Consider the following 17,085-nt stretch of genomic DNA (forward strand, 5'->3'; position numbering starts at 1 on the left):
ATTTTTTACATAGTGCTATGGACGTACATGATGGAAGCATAAGGAACTTACTTAATGCTAACAATAACTTACCAGGAACTATTAAAGCATTTATAAAGTCCTTTGTAAAACCTGGTGCTCTAACATTTAGGTCTTTGAGAGCAAGAGCATTGAAGTCAAGAGATGCAGAAACTCCAACAGAACCTACAGAAGGAACTGAAACAACAGAAACTCCAGAAGAACCACCAAAACCAACAGCTAATGAAATATTGTTCGAATATTTTCCAAGGTACTCTGTTTTCATTGCATACATTCAAGAAATACTTAAGAAAGCAGACTTGACTTTAGGAGATGATGAAAGTTCTGTATATCTTTCGTTCCAGTTTCAAATAGCAGAACTTTTGAGACAGATATGCTTAATGTATGACAACATCTCTGATTTCACAAGATATGATGACGACCATGACCCCGAACACGGTGAAGAAGAAGTTTTACAAACATCCATTAAGACAGGAAAGGTTTTAACTCAAAGTCTCATTATTGACATCAAAGATGGCGAAGTGGACGTTCTTCAAGAGCTGAAGAAAAATACTTCTTCGGGAGGTGGAGGTAGGCATGAACTTGAAATAAATGAGATAGAAGAGAAATTAGCCGAAAAAGCAGATAAAAAACATGTTCATTATATAAGTTCAGACGAACAGATTATAACGGACTACCACGGATATTTAACACAGGATGAAGAAGTGAAGACGAAAGATGTTAATGAAAGAAGATATAAATACATTCGTGCTAAAGGTTATGACATACGTTGTACTGTACAGTATGACACAGGTAAAGCACAAGAAGCATTTGGTTATAATGATGAAATTTATGCCTCTAGTTTCTTTGTTAACGGTGTATTAGTTGAACCAAGATTTACTTTGAGAGTTAAGGCAAAAATAACTTTTGAAGATGCTATTAAAAGTAAAGCTGACAAAGATGAACTTGACGCAACGAACAAAGTTTTGAAATCTCATAAACACAATATCTCCGATATAAATGAACTTCAAGCTACATTAAATAGTAAAGCTGACAAGAACCATACACATAAATCCTTCACTACTGTTAGAGCAGACGACATAATATTGAACTATGATTTGGGTTCAAGTGCACCTTTAGAGAATCCGAGTACAAGCGTAAAAGATACTCTTAACAATTTAGATAACAGTTGCAGGAATATCGAAGGTCATGCCAGAAACTTTGAAGCATATGAACTACCAGCAATGTTAGATAAGAAAGCCGACAAAACTTATGTAGATGAAAATTATGCAAAGAAGTCGGAAGTAAATGCTGCGCTTAATGGAAAAGCCGACAAGAACCATACACATGAAGAATTTCAAACAATCAAGATTAAAGAAATTAAGGCATGCATCGAAATAGTAACAAAAACGGGAAGAAACGGTGCAACTGTACAAGAACAAAGAATTTATCCTCCTACTTTTCCTAATGGTTTAATAACAAACAATATAAATATTGAAGATGGCAATAAAGTTATAAACGTTAAACATGAACTTCTAACAATGAAGGCCCAGATTCTTCAAACCATATATCCTGTTGGTTCTATTTATACGTCAATGAATTCAACAAATCCAGAAACAGTTTTAGGTTTTGGTACGTGGAAGCAGATTGTAGATAAATTCTTATACTGTGCTAGATATTCAAAGCAAACAGGAGGTTCGAAGAAAATTAAAGAAGCAAACTTACCCCCACACACTCATACAGGAACGACAAACTTTTCTGGCGACCATAGCCACTCATTAAGAGACCACCCATTATACAACTCAGACTATGAAGCTGGCAATGACGTTTTATCTCCATCTTATAACAATTCAGCAAAAAAGACTTTTCGACCAACTGAACCAGGAGGAAATCATGTCCATACTTTCACAACAAATCCAACAGGCTCGGGTGCAGATTATATGCCACCATTTGTGACTGTATTCGCATGGTACCGCGTTCATTGAACGCGCTTGAGCCTAGACCCTTTGGGTCAAGGCTTACCGTCTTGAATAAAATCTTTAACTTTACATAAATGAGCTTGAAAGAAGTATTCGAACAACATCCATGGAGGTCATTTAAGAAGTTCAATGAAGCTGCAAAGAGTTGGGGATTTACTAACAGAGCTGAAGTGAAAAGGTTCTTTGACAAAAATGTTGTACATCAAACAAAAATAAACCCTTACGACTACTTTTTACCAATTTACTCCAACGCTCCTGACGCATACCAATTTGACACTCTCATTCAAAGCAGAAAAGGAGGACATAAACCATTCCTCATCTTCATTAATGTTAACACTCGCAAAGCATATGCATATCCAATGAAAAATAAAGGAACTCATGAAGTTTTAAGAGTTTTACAAAAGTTTGTAGCAGAACATCATCCCACTTCATTAACATCAGACCAAGACGGTGCATACCTCAGTAATGAAATCACCGAATTTCTCATTAAGCATAACATAACTCACTACACTACTGAAGACCATAACCATAACATACTCGGCATCATAAACCGCTTCATAAGAACGCTCAGAGATTTAAATCAAGAGCGAGACTTTACCGAAAAAACAATGAAACATTTTCTCGAAGTATATAATTCCTCAACACACTCTACAACAGGACATACACCAAATTCAATGACACAACAACAAGAAGAAAAGTATATACAAAAGAAACGAAGTCAAACACAAAATATCAGAAATTCAACATAATTTACCCTCATTCCTGGTACAAAAGTTCGTGTAGTTCTTGACGACAAACCGTTGACAAAGAAACGTTTAAGGTTAAGTCGAAATTATTATATCGTAGACTCTACGCAAGGTAATGGATATCTTATAAAAGCTGCCGACGACTCTATTGCGTTTTATCCTCGTCATAAATTAGTCGAAAGTAGTAATGGCAAACTTGCTGAAACCATTGACGAAGCAAAGCGAGGAGTGGTTATTGAAATACTTGGCTATAACAAACGATGACACTTATAAAGTAAGATATGAAGGAGGCGTTGAAGATGTTATACCATCTAAGAACTTGAGAGAGTCGAAGCCAACACATCTGGGACCATTAGAGCGGGAGTACTGGAAAGACAAAAATAAGCCAGAAAGAATAAGAAAATTCTTCTAAACTTTTTCATTTTGTTGCTGAAAAATGACCAAATTTCATGAATTTTCATAAAAGATAAAAATAAAGTTAGTTTTATTTTTATTTATTTTTTTTATCTCATATGTAAAGACAGTAATGACAAACATTGAGTTTGAAACAGTTAGAAAGATTGACAATGACACCAAAGTGGTTAGAATTGGTGATTTAAACGTAAGATACTGTAAGAAATACAACAAATATTCTTTGTCAGACATTATAACACCATCTGGAAAGAAAACAAAGGACTGGGTTAGAATTGCTTCTACTCAGAAAATTTTGACAAGAAATCCTGAGCTTATGATATCAGTAAGATTCTATGGAACTACAGCATATCTCATTGACAAAAGTCTTATACCAATAATTCTTCTATGGATTGACCCAGTTGTTGGATATAACTTCATAACATATGGTTCATTCGATACGGAACGTTGCAGTGAAGGCTTACTTTACATCGTTCAGAAACCGAAGGACTTCAATACAAAGAGATATAAGATAGGAAGAACATATAATATAACTCAAAGATATGACAGTACAGTCAATAGAGTCAAGGTTGTGTTTGTTAATGATATGAGAGCTGCAGAAACAGAACTACTCGAAAAGTTTGAGAAAATGTATGGTGCTCCCATGAAAGGTAAAGAAACGTTTGAAGTAGATGAGATAGATAAAGCTATAAAATTATTTGACGAAGTTGCTGAAAAATACATGTAAAGCGTTTATTTTTGGTCTTTTGTGAAAGTCAGAAAATAACACTAATTTTTTCTAACAAAAAAATTTTATCTCGTATGTAAAGACAGTAATGTCAACATCAGAGAACACAACAACTGCTATCGTTCATGAAGCCATCAATGAAGAATATGAATACATACAGTATAACAAACAATTGAGACTCATTCGTTCAGTCAAAGATGACATGTACCAAATGCAGAGTATTTTGACAGCATGTTTTGCTCCAGAGAATAAAACACCAAATGAATGGTTTGAATTAAATAGCACTCATGAACTCCTCAGTGAGTTTGAACATGTAGAACTTAAAAAGATGTACCAAGACAGACAAAACTTACCATCACATCTAAAAGGTATATATGTTCATAAGTTCCTAGTTAGTTCAATAGCAATGTGGGCTTGGCCCCGTTATGCAATCTACATACTTATGCTACTTGACGAACTTTGTACAAAGCAGAGAGAAGATATGATGAAAGAAGACAAAAGCATACAGAAAAGAATACCACGTTCGGTACCAAAAGGAAAGGAGAAGAGCTATAAGTATATGATTTACACTGAAGAGTTGGAGAAAGAAGAAGATAAAGATATGGTTATGTTACATTTAGTCAGAAGAAACAACAAGAGCTTTTATGACCTCGCTAAAATATATAAATCTGACAGAAACCGGTTCTATCGTGAAAACTTACCGATTTCAATGACACCGAATGAGCAAATAAAGGAAATTGTCAAAAATACTCTTCCTCAAACACACTATGACATCAAAGGTTGCACAATACTTACATTCAAAGAAGACTTAACATTACTGAAGGAAAAAATAACAGAATATTTCGACAACTTCAAAGAGGAAGAATGAAAAAAAATCTCGTCGGGTGCCACGTTAGGACCATAGTGGAGAAAACCATGGTAAAAACAAAACCCTTCGTCAAGTTTATTTTGTTTTTACCATTTAATTGTTTCCATAAACGCTCCATGTCGAACATAATTGACGAAGAGAGAATCGTCTGATTGTCAAGTTTATTTTGTTTTTACCATTTAATTGTTTCCATAAACGCTCCATGTCGAACATAATTGACGAAGAGAGAATCGTCTGATTGTCAAGTTTATTTTGTTTTTACCATTTAATTGTTGTAAAATATCCATATGAAGACTAACCAAAAATAAATTTTCTTATAAAGCTTCAGGGTCAATTTCTTCAACCATTTCACTTCCTTCGTCAATGTCAATAGAAGCTTCTTCAACCTTTGGTAAGAATTTCTGTATAACATCTTTGTTCGTTATTGTCTTCAGAGGTGAAGGATAATATTTCACAGATGTTTCACCCTTCTTATATTCTTTCTGTTCGGAAAGATTTCAAGCAATACTGAAGAAGTCAATGTTAGAGTTCTTTATGACAGTATAATGAGTATCTTTGACATTCACGAAGAAACTCTTTTGTTTCAAAACTACTGCTAACTCTTGTGAAGTATAACGTTTGCGGTCAATGACGATAGCTAATGGTCTGACATACTGACCAAACTTAGATTCTTTCACAAACTTCTTGTTAAAGATAACATTAACATTTGAAGCATTATTGAACTCATTCTTGATGGCAGTAGCGAGAGCATTGTATGAAAAGAACTTGCAATCTTGCATGTGTTTCATTAAAATAAAAATATTAAATTATTTTGAAAAATAACTTAAAAAAATCTAATCTAATTTTTTCAAAAAATATTTTTTTATTTCCTACTAAAGATGTATCGGAAGTTGTCTAAGTTAGAACACTCGGAAATAAAACAACTTCTTACAGAAGCTAATATAGATGTTGCAAAGCATTACGCACAAACAAAAAAGCACTCGCTGACATCCTCAATGACTATAATGGTGCAATAAGTTATGATAGAATTCATGAGTTCATAAAGCCGCAACGCGGCGAGGACGAAGTCCATGCAAGAGCATTTCCTTTAAATGACGTTGCTATTGACTTATATCATAGACGTTCAGTACCTCATGAAGTAAGAAGAGAAATGTTTGACATAACAAATGCAAACGTTGGTGAAACAAGAAGAAGAGACGACACACTGAAACAACAGAGAAGAGAGATGTTTAAGAGCGCTATAGAACAAGTTCGCAAAGCTAACGATGTCATTCGTTCCATTGACGACAAACCAAAAGAAGGTGAGAGATGGTTAAAGAAAGATGAAGAGAATAGGAAGAGGAATGTTAAGACAGGCAATAGACTCATTGACTTTAACATCGAAGCTTTAGATGAACCAAACAGAGACTACTTACACAAACATTTCGGTAAGGTTTTCATGAGACTCTTAGAGAAGATTAAAATAAACTCCCAACAAAGATGGATGGTATGTTATAAACTTGGTGGAAAGTATGAATGTTCTACGTTAAACCTCAATAATATTGGAACATTACTACATCAGCTCTTGAAGGAGAACTTTATATCAGAGATAGAAGCAAATGCTGCAGGTATTGTTGAAATGCACTATGACTTCTTCTTGACAAACATAAAGAATCTTACGAAATAAAGATGTATGATTTAACAGAATATGAAGGCTTAACGATGTCAGATGTAAAGAAAGGAAAGCCAAAAAAGAGACCATATAGAGATGAAAGCACACTGACAAATGACCAGAAAGCCATTTTGGAAGCTCTTAAGCAAACAGGAAACCCAGCACTTATAGAAAGTTTTTGGAAAGATAATGGTGAAAAGAAGTTTTATAAGAAGAGAAGCGGTCAGTTCTGGAAGTATCTTTGCAGATTACCTATAAATCTTGAACGCTATCAAATTTTCAATGAACTGAACAAAAGAACTGCAACACTTATGACAGAAGATAACTGCTTCGTTTATGCTTGCATTCAGGCTGGAGTAAATGAAGAAACTATTGACCACATGAGAGAAGTCATTCGTGTTAGAGACTTTCCTCAAAGTAAAGTACAAGAAATTTCTGACGCAACAGGTATAGCATTTAATGTTACCATTGGTTACTTCAATGACTCAAGACATAATGAAATAAAGAGATACATACCAAAAGAATGTGAAACTGTTCGAACTATTGACTTACTTCTTGTTGAAGACCATTACATGCTAAATGAAAGATTACCAATGACAACATATTTTCATTAAATTATAAAGAAATCTGAAAGTGTGGTGGAATGAACATTGAGAAACAGATGAAGATTTATACAAAGAGAGAGAACAAATATGTAGTTCGTTATGATAGAACAACACCGTTATGGGATGTTATGAAAACATTGTGGGGGTGCAAATATTTTGAACCTATTTCTTATGGAGAACTTTTCACATATACGACTGACTTATATAAACAGAACCTTGCACCATTTAAAGATTTGACATATGCTCCAAAGTATTGTGTACAACTGAAGAAGAAAGCCGAGTCAAAAGAAGTAAATAAAGCTAAATGTAAGTTCATTCCTGAGCACGTTTTCTTTGCTGACTTTGAATGTAGCACTGATGGAGTTCATAAAGCCTTTAACATTTGTTATGACGGTGAAGATGGTTCTGTGAGTGAAAGCATTTGGGGTCAGAACTGTGCAACAGAATTTTTGGAACGACTTCCTGACAAGAGTTTAATATATTTCCATAACCTCAGTTATGATATAAACTTCATCTTAAGACACATGACAGAAGTGAAAGGAACACCCATCATTAAAGGTTCACGAACAATGCAAATAACTGGCTTATATAAAGGAAGGGCAATTATTATAAAAGACTCATACACTGTTATAAATAAGAAGCTTAAACTATTTCCTGTTATGTTTAACTTACAAACAGGACCGAAAGAAGTATTTCCATACAACTACTACAGCAGTGTTTTGTTAGCAAATGACAACAGAACTGGTGTCATTTCTGAAGCGTGTAAGTTTATCCAGGATGCGGATACGTTCATGAAAAACATAGATTCCATCAAAGGTTGCAGAATAGATGAAAACCACTTCGACTTAGAAAAGTATAGCATATTTTATTGCAAACAAGATGTAAGAATTTTAAGAGAAGGTTTTGTTAAGTTCCGCAATGACATATTGAAAGAATTTGATTTAAACGTTTATGACTACGTTAGTATTTGTTCAATTGCTAACAAATTGTTTGAGAACAGAGTGTACTTCCCGAATGGAAATTTATATGACCTCTCAAATAAACCAAGAGAATTTATTTCACGCTGTATTCAAGGTGGAAGATGTATGCTGTCAGATAACATGAAACAAAAGAGCGAAAAGAAACTCATTGCTGATTTCGACGCTGTTTCATTATATCCATCAGCTATAGCAAGACTTTATACTTTAGAAGGAATTCCAAAGGTTATGAAGAAAGAAATGTTAAGCACAGAGTATCTCATGAGACATTTATTTGATGACGACCAAAAGGAACCCATTGGTGAAAAGTTTATGTCTGGCTTCTTTGTTCTCATTAAGATAAAAGAGATTGGCATACATAGACACTTTCCTTTAATAGTTTGTGACCCTGAACTAAAGCCAGAACTTAACGTTCCCAGAAGTTCAAACACTTGCTGTTTAATGTATGTTGACCATATAACATTACAAGACCTCATAAAATATCAAGGTGTCAAATGTGAAGTGTTGCAAGGATACTATTACGATGGAAACAGAGATATTAGAATAAGAGATGAAGTAAAGAAGTTGTTTGAGTTAAGGTTAAAGTATAAGAAAGAAGGAAATCCTTTGCAAGAAAATATAAAGCTCATTCTGAACAGTATTTATGGCAAAACTATTCTTTCTCCTATTGAGTCAAAAATAACCATAGTAAATGACAAAGATGCTATAAGATATGCCATCAGAAACTACAACCATATAGTGAAGTTCGATGGTTTGGATGGTTCGGATAAAACTATTTTCAAGCTAACGAAAAGCATTTGCAGACACTTTAACTTCTGTCCACTTGGTGTTAATATCTTATCTATGTCGAAGAGAATAATGTGTGAAGTATTCTGAACTGCTGAAGATATGGGACTTCAAATCTTCTACCAGGACTGTGATAGCATGCATATTTTCAATGAAGACATACCAAAGCTTGCAGCAGAATTTAAGAAGAGATACGGTAGAGAACTTATAGGAAAGAACCTTGGTCAATTTCATTCTGACTTCGCAGAAATAACACCTGGAAAACAAAGTTTAGCATACAAGTCAATATTTTGTGGAAAGAAGACCTACATAGACTTACTCACGAATGATTTAAATGAAGTTGCATTTCATGCACGTTGCAAAGGTGTCAAACAAGACGTCCTTGCTTTAACAGCTAATGAAATGTTTCCTGAAGCTATACAATGCTATTACAATGAAGATAAGAACATTCACATACCTGTTGGAACATATGACAAAGACTCTGAGTTCAGTTTAATGAAACTTTACAAAGCACTTCATGATGGTCAAGAGATTGGATTTGACTTATGTAAGTCTTCTAGTCCTTGCTTTGCTGAAAAGTTTAACTTCTCAATAACGACTAAAACAAGCTTTATTCGTAAGTTGAAGTTCTGAGGTCATTTATTTTTGTCAGCAATGAGGTCATTCGTGATAAAAATAAAACTAGCGTAGATTTTACAATACTGCGATGGTAGAGTTTAAGAGTTGTGCTTCAATGTAGAGACAGTCCTTATGGTCTGGAGGTAAGAACACTGGGCAGTTATGGTCATGAGTGGAGAACATGTCTATCCAAAACTCACGATTGAAGCCAGTTAATTTATAGTATTTAGGGTTAGGAAGTGGTGAAGTTCTTGTATGACCAATGAACTCATTTTCAACTCCCTTACTTAAGTTTGAATATAATATAGCTTGCTTTCTATCCCAAATACCTGGAAATCTAATTTCGGAAAATTCATTTTTCCTCGGAAGCATTGCATCATAATTGAAAACATTCTTGAAATCATCACTTGGTTCAGAGATTTGAAATCTTATACGTAATGGATTTTTTTTCTCTTTAGCGACTTCATTGAATGGTGAGAATACAATGAATTGACAGTCATGAGTTCCATCTTCATTTGGTACAAACTCGTAATGAAAAGCTATTAATCTTTCTACAATTCCTTCTTCTTTCAGTTGTGCAAGAAACTCACGTAAAGGCTGTAAAGTTTGTACTTCAATGTTAAACTTCTTTTGAAAATTTTCGTAAAATGTAATTATACAGTCTTCTAACGTCGTACTGTTTTTAAAGTATTTGTATATGTGAATGTTTTGGGCGTTTAAAGACTGTTCGTCATTTTCTATCTCGACTTGAAGTATAAAGTCAACCTTTCTGAAAGCACGTGTTATATACATATTTGTTATGCTAATGTACTTCTCTTCATTTATGTTCACAATCCAGTCTGTTGGAAACTTAAACGTTACTCTGTTCCCCTTTATTTTGACGTCAGGGTTTTCACTACTGAACGCAACAGATAAAGGTATTTGTCTATACATTTAATTCGGATAAAAATAAACCATTTACTCTTTCTTTGCTTCAGCTTCTTTAGCTTTTGCTTCAGCTTCTTCTCTAGCTTTTTTCGCCAGTAGTCTTGGGTTCTTCTGTCTTCCAGCAGCTAATGCAGCAAGTTGTTTTTCACTAAGTTTTCTCTTTGGTCTCTCTGGCTTTTGTTCTTGTTTTTGTTCCTTCAGTTCGGATAAAATTTGCTCACGAATTTCTTTCTTCAATGCTTCAACATCTATGACCCCTTGGGTCTTGTCCGTAGGGCTTGTCTGAGTCATTTGACTGCAGATAAAAACAAAATTAAAACTTTAACCGATGTAAAATGAGCTTGTCAAAATCAGAGCGAAAGGATGTTGTATTAAATGACGCAAGAGGAATACAACATCCTTTCTATTACGTAAGTCAGAGTAAAGATGGTAAAATATACGTAAGAAAAAGAAAGGTTCCATTAGCGAATGCAGAAAGCGACAACATTAAGGTGTATGGCAAGGGTGAAGTCCACGAAGCCCATGTTAAGCCTTCTATTCAAACTGAAAAGTCAATAGAACCAGAAGAAAAGAAGCCAGATGTACTTTCAATAACGAACCAAGAGCTTATTGCAAAGTTCGTGAATTTCATTGAAAAACAAACCGAGTCAAAGAATCCTGACCCGCCAGTGAAAGAAGTTGAGACAAAAGAGAATGTACAGTTCATTGAAAATGACAAGAAACAACTTCCACCACGAATGCCAAGAAGAAGAGTGAGAATAATGAAGTAAATAGATATTTTTATCTGAAGTAAATACATGCAGAACGAACAGTTAAACGAATTTACTCCAGCAGAGCATATTCATCAGATTCGCTCATATTTCGATATCATAGACAATGCAGTTCAAATTGGTGACACTAATAGAAAATATTCTGACGCAAAGATTCCATCACAACCTGGAACTGCTAAAGATAACACATGGGTAACATTCAATCTCTCACCTCCTGGTGAAAATATGTTGGACCTTTACAATACATTCATTACGTATAAAATGGAAGGTCAATTTATTGTAGATAAAGAAATTGGTTCAGGTTCCAATAAAACAAACCCACCAGGATTTTGGATTGGTTTCGATGACGCTTTCTATGCAGTTGCTGGATATCAAATCCTTGCAAATGGTCGTATCGTATATTCTCAAGACAACGCAAGAGAAGAAGCATATATAACTTCAAACTCACAAACTACCGAACAAATAAAGAAAGTAGATGTTTTCTCAAAGACTCGACATGAAGATGTATGGAGTCATTCGGGAACATGCAGAACAGGACAAATTGTTAGTGGTCCAATTACAGCAGGAAAATCATTTGATTTTAAGCTTCGTTTAAGAATTCCTCTTAGAAGATTCCTTCCATTAGAAGCTATTCGATTTATTCCAGCTTTTGCAGGAAACATTCAGCTTAAAGTAAAGTTCAGTAGCGACGCCTTACAATGCACATCTATATCTGTAAATGATATCATTGCTTTCAATCCAACTCTTAAAGTTGCATTTGCTTCAGATTCAAATCCACCGACAAATAAATTTGTTCCATGGAATGAACCATTCACTATGATAACGAAGGCAGTAGAAGCTAGTGGAACAGTTACTATTACAACTGTAACCCAGCAACTATTTCGAACAAAGATGGATTTTAATGAATGTTTCATTCATCCAAAGTCATTCTCTTTAGACCCTAACATTTATACAGAACTTGTAGAACATTATACAAACGAGGCTTTATGTTTTCCTGTTAAAGTTATGGATTGGATTCCTATGGACGGTTCATTCTCAAAGAATACAGATAGTTCAAGTGCAACATTTACAGCAGCTTATACGCCTATTAATGTTAAAAGTATTTGGGCACTATTTAGAAAGAAAGACAACTATTATGTTAATTTTGAGAACCCTAAGTTTAAATATCTTCAGCTTTCCATGGGAGCTTATGGAAATATGCCTGCAGAACCTGAAAATCATATGGACCTGTATTTTATGAAATGGTTGCGAACGCCTGCAATACAAACAATGATATGATAGGATTTAATGAAGATGTTATGAGGTCATTGGTGGATGATGGTAGTGTGGAACATAAATGGGATAGCTATGACAACACACATTTCTTATGTGGTTTTCCAACAGAAGTGGACTTTTGCTTCCAGCAAGGTCAAACATCTACTGCTCCAATAACATACAAATTGTCTGTTAAAGGACCTATTGAACTAGCAACTGAAAATGTACCAAAGCCACTTATTGGATTTATGAGGGATTGTTGCTTTGCCATTCAGGTGCGTGCTAATGGCATCCCCATAATAAGATTAGATGACTATAACTTAGCTGCGGACGACAGTGAGGAATAAAGGATGAACGTTTATTTTAAAGCTTATAAATGAGTTCTTCATCAAGCTCTCGTGAACCTTCACCATCTATGAAACAAACTTTACCAAACGATTATGGAGCACCTATTGAATATTTCTTACGAGCTGCACAATGGCAAAGAGCAGTCTCACCAAGGTTAGGTGTTCCACCAGCTCCTGTCAAAAATAGCATTTGGTCAAGTCCTTATATAAGATATGGTCTCCCACTAGGTTTGCTAGCTACAGCAGGAGCAGTTATGATGTTGAAAAGCAATAAAGCAAATGTTGTAAATAATACTGAAGTAGCTGAAGTTAAACAAACTCCAACACCTTCGCCAAAACCAACGTCAAAACCAACGCCTTCACAAGCAAAACCTTCAATGACTCCTGAACCTATGGAAGTACAAACTCCTGTTCAAAAGTCAACTCCTAAACCGACTCCAACATTTAAACCAGAACCTACTCCTCAAATAAATCGTAAAACTCCTGCGTTTCCTTACTGAAAAAATAACGTTATTTTTATTTAATATTAAAATTTTTATTTGATTGAAATGACGACTAAAGTCACTGAAGCAATGAAACAAAAGTTTTTGGTAGAATACATTAAATCAGGAACTATTCCAGAAGGTTTTTACATTCATACTATGAAGGATGGTAGAGTTCAGTTTAGAAAGATAAAGCAACCATTAGATAAAGAAGGAATTTTGAGAAAGATTAAACTTCATGAGGACAACATTGCTGAACTTAAGAAGAAGTTAGAAGAGTTGGAGAAAGGAAGAGAGTTATAAAGCAATGAATTCAACAGGGTAGAAAAGAGGTTAGAAATCGGGTTAGATCTAACCATCTACCCTAAGTTTATTTTTGTGCTATGTTTTCATACGTGTGAGGGTGGTGATATCATTAATTTTTATATAAATGACGAAAACTATTGAGATAACAAACTACAACGGTCATGAGTTCAAGAATTTGTTCTTCGTTCCTCGTGAAAATACATTCTATCAGATACGAGGGAGAAAGGGTAAAGTTAGTTTGAGCGTTTATGACTACAAGCATAATGGAAAGTTTATACAAGCATACGATACAAACGGTAAGCGTGTTTCATTAGCTTTGTCAAAACTTACTAACATTTATTTTGACAGTGACTTTGACTCTGACGATTGGAGCGACAGCAGCGATACTGAAGAATATGAAGTATTGTGTGAAGCACAGCAATGGGAGGAGTTGCAATACTTTTGTAAGTGAGAACATTAGTGGGAACGTTAGTGAGAACGTTTATTTTTTCATTAGTGAAGTCGTTAGCGAAAATGTTAGTGAGGTGAAGTGGTTGGCGGCTTTGTAAATATTTAAGGTTAAGTTAGTGTTGTCGTTTGTGTTGCAAAATATACGTTAACGGTTTTGTAAAGTATCAAATTCATATATCAAGGGTAAGGTGGAACGCAGTGCCTCCGTACCCTTGATATGTATACTAACTCAGATGTTCATTATTTTAGGGGTGTTCGTGGCCAGTATATTTATGGCATAATCGATGATTTTAGCCGCAAAGTCCTAGCGTGTATACAAATACCAGATATGCTGGCAGCGACGACAGCGAACGTTGCGGCTTCCGCCTTCATTGAATTTGGCGCCCCTTATTATTTCTGGACCGACAACGGTTCAGAAAATAGGGGCGCCTTTCAAGATCTACTTGATCTTTGGGGCGTCCAATGGCGGCATACAGACTCTCATTCTCCCTACCAAAATGGGAAGATTGAGAGATTCTGGCCGACATTGGAGCGCTGCCAAAGCACTCAGGCTATTCCTGCCTTTATTTGGGAGTACAATAATAACACACCGCATGAAGATCTCCCAATTAATCCATTAACTGGAACAAATTACACGCCAAATCAAATGTATCAGCTGAAACCGAAATACACAAATGCAGATACAGAAAGGTTGTGGCAAATATGGGATACAGATACAGGCATGACCGCTGTTGACACATTCACAGCGTAATAATAAACATAATTTTTTAATTTCATTTTTAACAAGTTTTTTTAAATGTATGTAATGAATAATTCATTAGAATATGATAATGCACATTGTAACAGAATAGAACAATCACCAAATTTTTTTTTTGAAATTAAAAAATAAAAGTAAAAAGTATAAAGTAATCTAACCAAAAAGATATTTAAAAGAATTTTGGAAAAAACAGAATAAGGATAATGATATTATTTTAGATACACAATCGATGTATTGAAGAATAATCCGGTAAAATGATGATATAAAATTAGATTATTTTACAAGTAGCTAAAAGAATAAAACTATAATATAAATAAATGAAGTTTAATGAAACAATAAAGGTTAAATAAATAATAAAGATTTTTATTTTATATCAGTATTGAGAAGAAGTAACAGCTGACACTTGGTAGACACTTCTTTATGTCTAGAAAATTCTATCTTGCCTTTTATTTTTTTCTCGCTGTGAAACGTATTCGGTCTTTTTTTAAAAATTAATTTTTGTTAGAGATAAAGACTAAAACCGGTAAACAACTTCTTTATGTCTAGAAAATTCTATCTTGCCTTTTATTTTTTTCTCGCTGTGAAACATTCGGTCTTTTTTTTAAAAATTAATTTTTTTGTTAGAGATAAGAGCTAAAACTCGGTAAACAACTTCTTTATGTCTAGAAAATTCTATCTTGCCTTTTATTTTTTTCTCGCTGTGAAACGTATTCGGTCTTTTTTTTAAAAATTAATTTTTTGTTAGAGATAAGAGCTAAAACTCGGTAAACAACTTCTTTATGTCTAGAAAATTCTATCTTGCCTTTTATTTTTTCTCGCTGTGAAACGTATTCGGTCTTTTTTTTTAAAAATTAATTTTTTGTTAGAGATAAGAGCTAAAACTCGTAAACAACTTCTTTATGTCTAGAAAATTCTATCTTGCCTTTTATTTTTTTCTCGCTGTGAAACGTATTCGGTCTTTTTTTTAAAAATTAATTTTTTGTTAGAGATAGAGCTAAAACTCGGTAAACAACTTCTTTATGTCTAGAAAATTCTATCTTGCCTTTTATTTTTTTCTCGCTGTGAAACGTATTCGGTCTTTTTTTTTAAAAATTAATTTTTTGTTAGAGATAAGAGCTAAAACTTTGCAGACAAACTCCCCCATGTCTAGCAATTTAACATTCGTCCCCATTTTTATATATTTGGTTTAGAATGTTCGAAAATGCGTAATATGGTCATTAATATTAATTGAAAAAGAACTGAATTAATTCAATCTGATCTCACAAAATACTTTAAATTACAAACTTTGTAGTTTGAATAGATCATTAGTATTAAACTCAAATAACTAGTTTATTTTTGAATAACAATTATTTGACTATTTTCAATTTTGTGAATTTTCCTTCAAAAATCAAGTTTAAATATCTTATTTGCCATATAATTATAAATACAATGAAACATATTCGAAATTGAAAAGAATGACTTTTTCTGTTCTTTCAATCATTCAATTTGAATTTTGCAATATTGGATTTCTCATTAAATAGCTATTAAAAACAACAAGCAATTTAACTTACATTCAAATTTATTTGTGTTATATTCAATCTTCTCAAAACTTATAATTTTCGGCTATAGCATGATTATATGCTATATAATATAATAAACCTATAATAGTATCATTCTTTCAATTATTTGAAGAGAAAACCGAAAAAATCTATTTTCGGTCTATAACATTTAACGGTTAGACTTAGCAATGCGCTCAAGTTCGTCTTTCTTGCGGCAAGCATATGATGTCTGATCATTGTTTGAAGCAGCGATAAGTTCATCAGCGAGGCATTCGGCGATATTGCGAGATGAGCGGAAGGCAGCTTTGCGAACACCTTCTGTGATCAAGGAGAGAGCCTGATCGATACGGCGGAGTGGAGAAACGTCGCAAGCCTGGCGACGGACTGTGCCACCAACACCGATACGTGTGGAGTCTTCACGAGCACCGCAGTACTGAACACCCTTTACGAATGTAACAATTGGGTTCTGGCCTGTAGAGACAGCGATGATATCAAAAGCGTGTTCAACAATGCGGATAGCAAGGAGTTTCTTGCCTGTGTTACGGCCACGGGACATGAGGTGATTGCAAAGGCGCTCAACAAGTGGGCATGAAACTTTCTGGAAACGCTTGTGAACATAACGGCCGGCTGTGTGTGGAACCATAACCTGCTGCTTCTCATGGACTGAGATGTAGTCAACGAGAGCTGGATCGAGCTGGCTGAAATCAACGTCGGAGTAGGCGTACTTGCCAAAAAGCTTTACGTCTTCCATTCGAAAAGGACCGACCAGGCGGTTTTGACATTAGCACTTTTAAAATAAAAACTTGTTCTTTTTATTGTAAAACTATATTTATAAAATAGCATTACGATATTAATTTAGAATTAAGCATTAAAATATTTTTAATAGTTG

At 34.3% G+C, this 17,085-nt stretch overlaps 11 protein-coding genes and 2 pseudogenes across 13 annotated transcripts, besides 2 other annotated features; 10 read left to right on the forward strand and 3 right to left on the reverse strand.

Annotated features, from left to right (window-relative positions):
- Window positions 1-14,131: part of a mobile genetic element that runs on past the window's edge.
- On the forward strand, window positions 399-1,949 carry TVAGG3_0890360 (keratin-associated protein family; the record flags this gene model as incomplete). Its single annotated transcript, XM_001321276.1, has 1 exon — window positions 399-1,949. A coding segment is annotated over one exon (1,551 nt), but the record flags the coding sequence as incomplete, so codon positions are not given.
- On the forward strand, window positions 2,336-3,134 carry TVAGG3_0890370 (annotated as a pseudogene). The gene has a single exon. A coding segment is annotated over exon 1 (799 nt).
- TVAGG3_0890380 (organellar and viral DNA polymerase type B) lies at window positions 3,249-3,679 on the forward strand (the record flags this gene model as incomplete). The annotated part of the gene is made up of 1 exon (XM_051250818.1): window positions 3,249-3,679. A coding segment is annotated over one exon (431 nt), but the record flags the coding sequence as incomplete, so codon positions are not given.
- TVAGG3_0890390 (uncharacterized protein) lies at window positions 4,267-4,728 on the forward strand (the record flags this gene model as incomplete). The annotated part of the gene is made up of 1 exon (XM_051250819.1): window positions 4,267-4,728. One exon carries the CDS (start codon window positions 4,267-4,269, stop codon window positions 4,726-4,728), a length of 462 nt encoding a protein of 153 aa, XP_051086294.1.
- Window positions 5,607-8,837, forward strand: TVAGG3_0890400 (annotated as a pseudogene). The gene has a single exon. A coding segment is annotated over exon 1 (3,231 nt).
- On the forward strand, window positions 8,850-9,380 carry TVAGG3_0890410 (organellar and viral DNA polymerase type B; the record flags this gene model as incomplete). Its single annotated transcript, XM_001306017.2, has 1 exon — window positions 8,850-9,380. The coding sequence occupies one exon, from the start codon at window positions 8,850-8,852 to the stop codon at window positions 9,378-9,380; it is 531 nt and encodes a 176-aa protein (XP_001306018.2).
- On the reverse strand, window positions 9,441-10,298 carry TVAGG3_0890420 (uncharacterized protein; the record flags this gene model as incomplete). The annotated part of the gene is made up of 1 exon (XM_001306016.1): window positions 9,441-10,298. One exon carries the CDS (start codon window positions 10,296-10,298, stop codon window positions 9,441-9,443), a length of 858 nt encoding a protein of 285 aa, XP_001306017.1.
- TVAGG3_0890430 (uncharacterized protein) lies at window positions 10,323-10,583 on the reverse strand (the record flags this gene model as incomplete). The annotated part of the gene is made up of 1 exon (XM_001306015.1): window positions 10,323-10,583. One exon carries the CDS (start codon window positions 10,581-10,583, stop codon window positions 10,323-10,325), a length of 261 nt encoding a protein of 86 aa, XP_001306016.1.
- On the forward strand, window positions 10,628-11,062 carry TVAGG3_0890440 (uncharacterized protein; the record flags this gene model as incomplete). The annotated part of the gene is made up of 1 exon (XM_001306014.1): window positions 10,628-11,062. One exon carries the CDS (start codon window positions 10,628-10,630, stop codon window positions 11,060-11,062), a length of 435 nt encoding a protein of 144 aa, XP_001306015.1.
- TVAGG3_0890450 (uncharacterized protein) lies at window positions 11,090-11,811 on the forward strand (the record flags this gene model as incomplete). Its single annotated transcript, XM_051250820.1, has 1 exon — window positions 11,090-11,811. A coding segment is annotated over one exon (722 nt), but the record flags the coding sequence as incomplete, so codon positions are not given.
- Window positions 12,337-12,663, forward strand: TVAGG3_0890460 (uncharacterized protein; the record flags this gene model as incomplete). The annotated part of the gene is made up of 1 exon (XM_051250821.1): window positions 12,337-12,663. The coding sequence occupies one exon, from the start codon at window positions 12,337-12,339 to the stop codon at window positions 12,661-12,663; it is 327 nt and encodes a 108-aa protein (XP_051086296.1).
- TVAGG3_0890470 (uncharacterized protein) lies at window positions 12,693-13,163 on the forward strand (the record flags this gene model as incomplete). Its single annotated transcript, XM_001306013.1, has 1 exon — window positions 12,693-13,163. One exon carries the CDS (start codon window positions 12,693-12,695, stop codon window positions 13,161-13,163), a length of 471 nt encoding a protein of 156 aa, XP_001306014.1.
- Window positions 14,132-15,525: 1,394 nt separating the features above from the next.
- Window positions 15,526-16,363: a mobile genetic element.
- Window positions 16,364-16,365: 2 nt separating this feature from the next.
- On the reverse strand, window positions 16,366-16,947 carry TVAGG3_0890490 (Chain F 40s Ribosomal Protein S5-b; the record flags this gene model as incomplete). Its single annotated transcript, XM_001306010.2, has 1 exon — window positions 16,366-16,947. The coding sequence occupies one exon, from the start codon at window positions 16,945-16,947 to the stop codon at window positions 16,366-16,368; it is 582 nt and encodes a 193-aa protein (XP_001306011.1).
- Window positions 16,948-17,085: the final 138 nt, after the last annotated feature.

The sequence above is a fragment of the Trichomonas vaginalis genome, chromosome VI (genome assembly GCF_026262505.1).
Source record: "Trichomonas vaginalis G3 chromosome VI, whole genome shotgun sequence".
Classification (NCBI taxonomy): domain Eukaryota; phylum Parabasalia; order Trichomonadida; family Trichomonadidae; genus Trichomonas; species Trichomonas vaginalis.